Source organism: Sinocyclocheilus grahami, unplaced genomic scaffold (assembly GCF_001515645.1).
Source record: "Sinocyclocheilus grahami isolate Dianchi unplaced genomic scaffold, SAMN03320097.WGS_v1.1 scaffold236.1, whole genome shotgun sequence".
Taxonomy (NCBI): domain Eukaryota; kingdom Metazoa; phylum Chordata; class Actinopteri; order Cypriniformes; family Cyprinidae; genus Sinocyclocheilus; species Sinocyclocheilus grahami.
The window spans coordinates 142,551-154,029 of record NW_015505415.1 but is presented as its reverse complement, the minus strand read 5'-3'; the positions used below and the strand labels follow the sequence as shown (position 1 = coordinate 154,029).

Below are 11,479 nucleotides of genomic sequence, written 5' to 3'. Positions count from 1 at the left end.
TGAGGTGTGTACGCGTTCTGGCGTAGTTTACGCAAGCGCCGGAAGGGATCTCTCGTGCGTATACGTCACTCATGGTTTACACAGTGCCCAAACATTGTAGGTACGACGGCTAATCAAAATGGTACTTACTTGCACTTATCCGGATTGTTCAAACCGACTTAAAACTAAAAGATTACGTTCTCTCGTGCGAACTCATTCGGGAGTGGTATCCACGTATTCCCAACTTCTGAGCCTGCTCGCCTGAAGTTATGGTTGATTGCTCTTCGGCTGGATATCAACACACCCATTAACATAAACTACGCCAGAGCGCGTACACACCTCACGCACCGGATGCCGTGCGCGAGCTTAAGGAAGTTGGACATAGTGGTGTATTAGAGGTAAAAAATGATATAAATACTGTTCGGTTTCTGGCACAAACCGATCGTTTCATGTCTTAGGACATCAATGTGTCGTCACGAGCCACAGGGTTTAATTTGGATTTGTCTGTGCATGTTTTTTTTTTTTACTCTCATAGATTTTGTTACCATTGCCATGCATTATACGACTGATAGACTGCAACGGTTTGAGTTAAAAATCTCAGTTTGTGTTCTACTGAAGAAACAAAGTCACCTACAGCTTGGATGCCCTGGGGGTAAGCAGATAAACATCAAATGGGGGAAATCTCCTTATGAAATAAATGTTTTATTTTTTAGTTGTTTTTTTTTTTGGATGAAAGGAAAAAAAAAAAAAAAAAAAAAAGACAATGCATATTTATTTGCATAAATACCAAGGGTGCCAATATTCATGTCCAAGACTGTATAAGGCGGGATAATCCACAGTTAGGTATAACTTAGGTTACACGATTTTAATGTGCATTAAAATTGTCATGCATTAAAATTGTGTAATGCACACCTATGGATTATCCCTCATGTTATACAAATAGAATTGAATAGACTTGCATGGGCCTACAAATAGAATAACAATGTCAAGTATTAATGTTGGTGTCCTATTCTGCCTATTAAAGCCATGCTGTATGAACTTTGCTGAAGAAATTCGAGACTCACACCTGTAGCCTAAATGAATAGGTAAATGAATACTAATTGAGCTGTAAATTCACTTGAGGGATTAAAGATCGAGACCTGCAATCCAGCGGGAGATAGGATCACACAAAACCAACCAAAGGAAAATGTGATATTTGGAAATGTTTTTCAGTAGTATGCAACAGTGAAGAAAAGCACCTTCCTTTTGCGTGCTAACAAATGCAGCAAGATACTCACATGCAACAGGCAAAGGTCTGAAGTGTCATGAAAGACCAAACTTCCCTGACATTTATAGCAAGTACAGCAAGATTTTCTTTGTGCCGACCTAAGACAATTGTGTACGCTTTTACATTAAAAACAAAGTGGATACATTAGAAATAAAGTGGGGGTGGGCATCCAGTCCATGTTACAAACCATTTCAGAGGGACTACTCTGCACTCGTTAAGAGTTGATCAAAATAATTACATTCATTAAAATTATACCTATTTTGTGTTATTCCATTCAATGGTTGCTTAGTAATATGAAAGACTGTGAATGAAAATCAGGGTTATTCCACCAAATATTGATTTCTTCTTAAGTGAAACGCTGAACACTTCCTAAGTTAAAACATTAGTATTGTTTTGATTAAAAATTAATATGAACTTGTTTTGTTTGCATTATTTGAGGTCTGAAAACACTGCATCTGTTTTATTTTGACTAGTTGTCATTATCTGCAAATAAATCCTCTAAACTATGTTTACATCTCCATAGCACAGCCAACGATACGATACATTAAAGATACATATGAAGCAGCTACCGATGCGATGCGATACGATTCACCCCTATTACGATGCAGTGTGTTGTATCAATCTACTTATAAAATACCAGGACCACACACACACACACACACACACACATGCATTTCCTGTCATTTTAAGTAATTTCCTGCCTCTGATTTTTGGGGTCTGGGATCAGTTTGAGGTTATAAAAGCAGTCTACAGAGGTCTGAGAAACAGTGATGGTATAGTTTTTAACATTAATAAAAATGCACTTCAGTTGAGTTCTTCATTATGATTAACCATCTGTTACAGGCACGTGCAGAAGGGGGGACTTTGGGGGCTCAAGCCCCTGCCCTTTTTCAACAAAAAAAAGTGCCCCTCTCAGACAAATAGCAATGATATTGTGGTCAATAAAACAAAATGCATTGGAATTATAATTAACCTGACAATGTGTACAAAACAGTAACTAGTTGCTCAAAAGTCGGAAAATTGCTGTTTATTTTTACATATGTCCCTCTATGTCAATCTGAGGCGTTGCTATGGCTTGAGTGCGTTTTGCTTGACTGACTGATATTCCAGTCTGTTCGGAAATAGACTCTCAAGCCATATATGGCTCTTTCAGTGAGTGGGTCGACGAAAGGAAATAAACCAAACAATATTTTAAACTTTTTTTCATCAATAATCAAAGCTAGTGTGTCGTTTTAATAAAAAATCCATGTATTATATATTTTAGAATATTACATAATTTATCAATGCCGTTTGTCATGTATAATACACCAACCAATCATGATCTGGCACAAGTTCAAATTTCATTGGACAATAATGTGAAGTGGAGTGGTTATTTTCTGTTCTTATTTATAAATCGGTTGAAAATTACACGGGGCAGATGAGCTTATTTTTGGAGCGATCTGGATCTGCGGTTTGTCTCATTTTATAAATCAAATTACATCGCTGAGAAAATGGATGCTAAATGACTACAAAAGCACTGCACAAAACCGTGCAGTTCCAAAAGTCGCTATAATGGTAATCAGTATTCAATTCACTTATATTTATGTATGATATAGCGGTTGCTATTTCATGAAATCATAGTTAATGAAACCCAAGTGGCTTCTACAGGCCTATTATGTGAAGTGTAGGCTGGCGAAATGGTGACGTGAAAGGACTTTATTATATTACCATTTTTGATAATTATGCAGCATTATGGAAAGTGTCTTATGCTCATCAAGCCTGCATTTATTTGATCAAAAATACAGAAAAAAAACTAATTGCGAAATATTATTACAATTTAAAAGAATGTTTTTCTATTTTAATATACTTTAAAATATCATTTATTTCTGTGATGCAACGCTGAATTTTCAGCATACTCCAGTCTTCAGTGCATGATCCTTCAGAAATCATTTTAATATGCTGATTTATAATCAATGTTGGAAACAGTTGTGCTGCTTATTTTTATTATTATTTAATTTTTTTTGGAACGTGTGATACTTTTCTGGGGTTCATTGATAAATAAAAAGTTTAAAAGAACAGCATTTGTTCAAAATAGAGATGTTTTCTAACAATATCAATCTTTACTATCACGGTTTCTACCAATTTAACAAATCCTTGCTGAATAAAACCTAAATTTCTTAAAAAAAACTGACCTCAAGCTTTTGAATGGTAGTGTATATTACAGAAGTTATATTTTAAATAAATGCTGTTCTTTTTTTTTTTTTTTACTTTTTATTCAAAGAATCCTGAAAAAAGTATCACAGGTTTCCAACACTGATAATAAATCAGCATTGCATAAAATGTATTTTAAAGTATATTACAATTTTGATCAAATAAATTCAGGCTTGATGACCATAAGTGACTTCTTGCAAAAATATAAAATAGTAATGTATCCAAATATAATTTTTTCATTGCCCCTATTTTACATTTGAGCCCCTGCCCCTGAGGAACTCTCTGCACGTCCCTGATCGGTTACACTGTCTATTAAATAAATAGAGTTAGAGAAGCAATAAAATCAGTCACATAAAGAATGAGTGTTTAGGCACTTGTTGTCCTTTCCTTCTCATTTGTCTTGCATACTGATTTTTACTACTTTAACTGTGATTTTGCTACACTCTTTTGTAATGGGACAGAAAGACCGAAACATTTTAAGAGACTATGTGTAAGGAAAATAAATGAGTAAAAAATATTCTTGAGACTTTAAAAGAAAACAAGACAATACTTTACCAGAGGCTGTGATTGGTGGAGTAATGGATTCTATGGGTGGGATTCTCTCTGTTGTTGTAGAAACTAATTGGATGGACTGGCTTGAGGCTTCTGGTATTAAGAAAATTTTATATCAGTATCAAACATTTTTAAACATAACCTAGAAAAGTTAATTTAATTACATATGAGTAAATACTCACCTACACAGTAAGCTGAGCAAAAAATTGGCTTAACAAACTCGTAAACATAGTAATTTCCGGGACAGGCTTTGACTCTTATAGGGTGGGATGTGTAAGTACAGCAGCCACCCGCTGATAAACAGACCTGACGGAGGACCACTCCATCTTCCAGCTGTGGGTGAGGGCCGTTGAGTGATAGTGGGTGATAAGTGCCACACATGCCATAATTAACACATGATTCTGGCATCCGAGTATTTTGACCATTGTAGAACAGTCTGTACCAGCCATTCCGCGCCACATTATGTTCACACATGCCAATGTTAGAGTAATTAGTAGCTCTCCAAGTCTCATCCAGACTGGTGTAGTTGTAGCAGGGGTCCACACTTGGAGTGGTTAACAATACTGTTATGAAAAAGTAGAAAGACAGCATTACATACTGCATATTAAATCTATTCAAGATAATAATATGAATACAAACTAATACAATTTGTGATAAATGTCAAATAAAAAGATAAATGAACATGCCTGCACAATATACAGGAGCTGGGATTGAAAGAGTTGGTCTGGTAAATTTGTAGACATAATACTTTCCAGGACAAGATTGAACTTGGATTGGTTCAGATCTGTAGTAACGGCACCGATAATCGCGAGAGCCGTAAACCTCACGGGTAACAACTCCATCTTCTAGCTGAGGATGAGAGCCGCCAAGATGAAGACCACTAAAACCTCCACATGACAGGTAAGACATACACCACTCAGGCATCTGAGCACTTGATCCATCAATGAAGAGCCGATACCAGCCATCCCATTCTACACGAGTGTCATCAAGTCCATTTGCATCGCCATTCCAATACCAGTAATTGCGTGTGCTTCTCCGGTGGTTGTCTAGTATGTTGTAGTTATTGCACGGGTCAACATAAATACATCAGTGGAGGAAAGAGTACTGAAAAACTTTACTTAAGAAAAAGCTACTTAAGGAATAATTTACTTGAGTACAAGTAAAAGTACTGAAAAATAATATAACTCAAGTAAGAGTAAATAAGTATTTTGCTGAAAAACTACTCAAGTTACTGCGTTACAAAGTACTTCAGTTTTATTTTTCTATTTTTACCCAAAATGAGGCGATGTGAGCATTATGGAGCATTAAACACTCTCATGCAATGTCTGTTTCACAATTGAGACTCATAGAAGTATTAAACTTATGACTTTCCTGGAAATCCCTTATATGGACAAATGCATCAGATATCACTACAGCTGAATAACATGCAGACATTTTGACTGATGAAATATTAAGAAACACAATTGCAATGATATATCTGTGTTTATCTTTGTTATTTAAACCATTTCGGGTATTTTAATAAGAATGATGTATATGTATAATGCAATGCTAACCGACATAACCTGTATCACAGTATAGAATTTTATAATAATAATAATATTTTTTCTGTCTCATTCTGTGATAAGAAGCAATACGGAACCACAGACACAAGTCATCTCAAACATGACTGATGTTATATAGTAATTTTGGACCAAAACATGATATTAAATTCATAAATGTAATTTAATTGACAAATTAAATTGCCAGTAAAAAATAATTTGGGGTATGTGTAAGGTTGGGCATCGTTTATATATATATATATATATATATATATATATATATATATATATATACACACACACATATATTTTTTTCATATATATATATACACACACACATATTTCATTGTAGCTGAATACTGAATGGAAATCAACAGGCTAAAGAACACTTACACAAGGAACTTTTGCCTGGTTTAAAAATAACATAGCAAAAAACAACTAGTCTAACTAATCTAAATTTCAAGCATTATTAAAAAACAAGAAAATACTCAGTAATTAAAAAGAACAAATAAACAAATTAGCAATCGTACAAATAAGAACAAATTAATTAATTAACGATTGAAATAAACAGTGTTTTAAGATTTTGCACTCTCAAGTGGCCAAGACTGCAAGTGTGGGTATTTGGACAGGGCAATAAAAGAGGACTCAGTTCAGTATCACGCAGTATGAGAGGTGGCTTTCTGTGCGCACGTCTTGGATATAATGTGAGTCTTCTTGACTTGAATGGTTTGAAGTTATATTAAAATGCACACAAAGGAATCGAAATTTACATTTTATAACAAGTATCCGATTCTTAAGTATGCGATTCCAGAACTGGAAGCGATTTTTGATTCCCAAGCCTAGGTAAAGGTTAACATGTTAAATAAAAAGCGCTTTTTTCTTTCAATACCGAAAATGTGCCTGGAGTCCACCGTTGCTATAGTACTTATGTGCATCTGATTGTCAGATAAATCGTAGTTTATCTGTCAGTCAGATGCACATAAAAATGCATGCGCTCTTATTTCAATGTTGTTGTTAATGTTGAGGTTATTTCAGCTTCATACTTCGTACATTTAGTTTAACTGCACTGTTAAAGAGGGCAAGCTTTACCATTCAACTGAACTGAGTGCATGCACTTAAGACACTTACCTGCTTACCTTACCTACCTGTTCTTGCGAACGTCACATGACCAAACCCGGAAACCAGGTCTCATCGCTTCTGCTTGTCAGAGAACGTGTTAACAGCCGTATTAAATAATGGTGATATCTAATCAATTAAACTAGCTGTGACGAGTGGGGCGGGTGTTTTGTGTTTTGGTTCTGTTTGTGCACGACAGTCGTCCGCGAGGGGCTGTCGCGCTATTTTGTGTTTATTTTATTATTAAAGTTTTCTTTGCACATTTGCCGGTTCCCACCTCCTTCTTCCTGAACTACGAACTTTACACTAGCTAGCTGTTTTCATTGTTGACGTTTTATTCCATTTTTATATACATGTTAGTGAAAAGAATAAAAATCTTTTAGATATCAATCCGCATATGTGATGGACATTGGTTATGATCATCTTTGTATCTACTTTGAAGGCATCTTGAGTAAAACAGCTTCATATTTAACAAAGCATATGCAAAACGCTTGAACCGGAAGCGATGAGACCGGTTAACAGAATACGGAAGTCTGTTGCACATAACCCCTATAACTGTGTCCTTCTATCAACCGAGTTTTCTATTTAATTAAACTGCTGAGCGTTCTGGTAATATCAATGAAGTGACCCATATCAGCAGCTGTCAAAATTACAATTTAAAATCAGAGCATAGCTCATTTACATTCACTAAAATATTGAAATGTTAACGATACTAATTCAAAACGCTAACATCAGTGACTGTCTGTCAAAGTCAAGCGCAGTTTGAACGCCCCGAGTTTGAACGAATGAGTTTTGATTGGTTTTGCACCCGAGTCAGACCTGTCTGTTATTACCTGAAGCGCAGTGCCCGTCAAACACCAGCTCGCCCAGTTTCTCCATCAGCACCTTTGTCTTTTTTGTACTTTTGATCAAAAATAAATGTAACGAAGTTGAATACTTTATTTTTATTCAACTCAAGTAAAAGTACCAAATTTAATTATACTCAAGAAAGTACAAAAAAAAGTACTGTAACGAAAGTATCTGTAATTAATTAGTTACTTTCCACCTCTGACATACACACACACACACACATACACAAAAACATAGAGAGAGAGAGAGGTTACATGAATGAATTAAAATGTAACTTACTCGAGGTAATGCTGGATCCAGTAATTATATTTGGACTTATGGTGGAAATTGGCCGTGAAATGGTGCTGACATCTGAAGAGAAGGACATTCAAGACACGATTGAAGTGATTTTAAAACTTTTGAAAGACTTCGTTAAAAAAGAGTGAAGAGAAAAAGCACGTTACCTGTGCAGTATCCTGAACATCCGAATTGTGGTTTCACAAGTTCATAGACATAGTAATTGCCTGGACACGCTTTCACTCTGATGGGGTTTATCTTGTAATAACAGCAGTTACCTGTATAATATTTACCACAGACCTCTCTGGTCACCACTCCATCCTCTATCTGAGGGTGAGAACCGTTGAGCCACAGATTGATGTATACATTACAGCTGTATGAACTAACACAGGTCTCTGGCATCTGGATGTTCATTCCATAGTAGAAAAGCCGGTACCAGCCATTCCAGGAGAATCGTTCATCACAAACGTAAACTCCACTTTCATTGTTGGCTCTCCAGGGACGATCCAGAGACTCATAGTTGTAGCAGGGATCACTGCTGATGCTGCTGAAAGCAACTGTCGTGGAGTTCGGAAAAGTTCTGTTAAAATACTGAGACCCGCTTTACATGAAGTGTCATTATACAGTCTTCTAAAATTTAAATTTGTAATTTGATAAAGTGCACTTATTGTGCAGATACATGATACACTGTGCTTATATTTAAAAACACACGCATTTATGTACAGCTGTATGTAATGCAGTTCTGTACGTACACTGTTGACTCATATCTTACAGCATAACACAGCCTTAAACATAATCATAACACTAAAACTGTTCCAAACCTGAACTATATTCCTCCTAATGAGAACTGAGAACACTGTACCTTACAATTAATCTTCTCATCTAAATTGTAACACATTAATATATAGTGTATAAATGATCAGTTACTACAGAAAGTCACAGATGTGAGATGTAAAGTCGGAATCATAATCATAAAAATAGCCTGATGAGTTTTTCTTGTTCTGTTCTGATGCAAAAATTAGCTTCTGAACATTTGTATGTTATTGGGCTTTATGTTTTCATAATTACCAACTAACTGTACAGTAAATTATCACAGTGTATTTCGGCTGGTTTTACGAGCCCCACACAGACTGAAAAACAAATGTGTGGCACCTTCAATCTGAGTAGATTATATTTTAGCAATATATATTTTAACTCTGAATCAGTCAAATATGCAGCCTTAAAATCTAACTTTGAGGTGAAGATATTTTTTGTCCTGTTATCTAAAAACACATTTTCTGTCAAAAACAAAACATACTTTCTGAATCTGCATGCATCATGAAATGTACTGAACACAAAACTGTTTGGGATTTCTGCATTTCATAAATGTCATAAATAAACACATTATGCTTGGTTTGCCAAATAAAACTTTGTCTCAATACAATAAAAAATGATGAAATTGAAAGTAGGGTCTGATGTGAATAGTGACGTGTAGGACTGCTAAAATATGATCAAGTTTCAAGGTTTCATATCAAGAGACAGGGATCTTTCACTGAATTATTCCTATTACACTTCTTTTATTCTTGCATTTTTAAAGGAAAGCAAAAGCTGGAGAAAGTTATTGTACTTAAAGTTTGTCCATTGATTATTTCACTGCTTAAGTACCTATTAACAGTTATTAAATAATATGGCCATATATTAGCACATTTGTGATTACCTGTGGCTTTGTGCCGATGGTTGAATCACTCTAATATAGCCATATAATATTATTGCCTATATAGCTTATTTCATTATTATAAATAATTTCACAAACACATGGGCCTGATTTGCTCAAGAAAAACAATAATCCTCCTGATTGTAACACAGTACATTGGTCATAAAGTCCATTGTAGTTTCTGTGGTTTCAGTTGTGGTTGTCTCTGGCATGACAGTAGCAGTGATAGTGCTTATGTTGCTTGCATCTGAATTATAAATATTACATAATAAAGCAACACTCTCTTACATAAACAAAGGAAACATATAAATATATCTATTTAATAGGTACTAGTATCTAATGAATATGTACTAGTATATAATAAAGTAGGGTTACACTTTATTTTAAGTTGTCCTTGTTCCAGTGTAATTATACATTTAAGTACTGAGTAATATTGATTAACTACATGTACTTTCTATATAGGGTTTGGCTTAGGGTTACTTGCATATAATTATGCATAATCAATTGTTATTATAATAGTAAGTACATGTAACATGTGTAACACTTTATTTAAAATAAAGTGTTACCATAAGTAGTATATATTTTAAAAAGGTACTAGTCACAACTGGAATAAATACAGTCAAAACGGAATAGTTGATATCTGGATGACAGATCCACATAGAAGGCAAAGGCAAATATTTTAATGTGTTACTACTAACAACAGAATAGTTACTTAGTCACCAATAAATAAATACTAGTATCTATTTAATAGCAGCTATTACATAATCAATAAGTACTATATCTTTCTATTAGCTACTATTATCTAATGAATAAGTACTAGTATCTTTTTAAATATGTACTAGCACTTAAAGAATAAGCACTAGTAGCCAACGAATAAGTATAGCAAATAGATACTTGTAGCTTAAAAAAATTCTAGTATTAAGAAATAGAAAATTTTTAATATCAACTCTCTCTTTGGGCTTGCTGTTCCTGCTTTGAAAACCAGGTTGTAGCAGAGAGCAGTCAAACAGGGTGGCAAAGTTTAAAGATCATTTCCACAACGTATGTATCAAGTTTCTATGGACAACAAAAACAGATGCCTTTTGCCTTCAGATTAAACAACTCTTCTTGTGCAGAACAGGAGGGTTAACATGAACATACAGTACACAGGAACTGCTTATTCTCTCAATGTGTGAATGACAGTAAATTCCTTTCGACTCACAGGAAAAACAAGTTTTGTCATGTAGTTGAACCTTCACATACTTCACAAACAATTCCATTACACAAAATGGAACAAATTCTCTCCATATTTATTTACAGATCTGTATATGCTTGATTAGCTGTTTGTGACACAATAATGTGTACAAACTTATATATTAATTTTTAATTACAGGACGGCATTAGTGAAAGTTAAATTTTACACCTGGTAGCCAGTGCAAATTGATAAACAGAGGTGTGACATGCATTCTTTTTGGCTCATTAAAAATTAATCTTGCTGCCCGTTCTGGATTAATTGTAGAGGTTTGATAGAACTGGCTGGAACCTGGAATCTGCTAAGAGAGCATTGCAATAGTCCAGCCTGGACAGAACAAGAGCTTGAACAAGGAGTTGTGAAGCATGTTCTGAAAGAAAGGGCCTGATCTTCTTGATGTTGAATAAAGCAAATCTGCAGGACCGGACAGTTTTAGCAATGTGGTCTGAGAAAGTCAGCTGATCATCAATCACAACTCCAAGGTTTCTGACTGTTTTTGAAGGAGTTATGGTTGATGTGCCTAACTGGATGGTGAAATTGTGATAAAACAATGGGTTAGCTGGAACCACAAGCAGTTCTGTGTATATTAGCAGTAGCAGTTCAGTTATATTAAAAATATAATTTTTTATTTTTTTTGTAGATTAAATGTTAAAATGGCTCATCAATACCCCTCTCTTTCCTTTTTCACCAGGCTCTGGTCACCAAAAGTTCACTCAGAATGCTTATATACCACATCTAATGCATCTTAATCCATTCCCCAATCCATTCTGTTACCAGAAAACACTCGG

At 34.9% G+C, this 11,479-nt stretch overlaps 1 protein-coding gene across 1 annotated transcript in view; it reads right to left on the bottom strand.

Annotated features, from left to right (window-relative positions):
• Positions 1–3,686: 3,686 nt before the first annotated feature.
• Positions 3,687–11,479, bottom strand: part of LOC107597756 (uncharacterized) — a 30,849-nt gene continuing 23,056 nt past the window's right edge. The window contains exons 8-12 of the mRNA XM_016288935.1: positions 7,935–8,347; positions 7,774–7,842; positions 4,675–5,070; positions 4,171–4,551; positions 3,687–3,745 (exon numbers count right to left, since the gene is read on the bottom strand). Coding sequence (XP_016144421.1) covers positions 3,687–3,745; positions 4,171–4,551; positions 4,675–5,070; positions 7,774–7,842; positions 7,935–8,347 — 1,318 coding nt within the window. The remainder of the gene's footprint in view (positions 3,746–4,170; positions 4,552–4,674; positions 5,071–7,773; positions 7,843–7,934; positions 8,348–11,479) is intronic.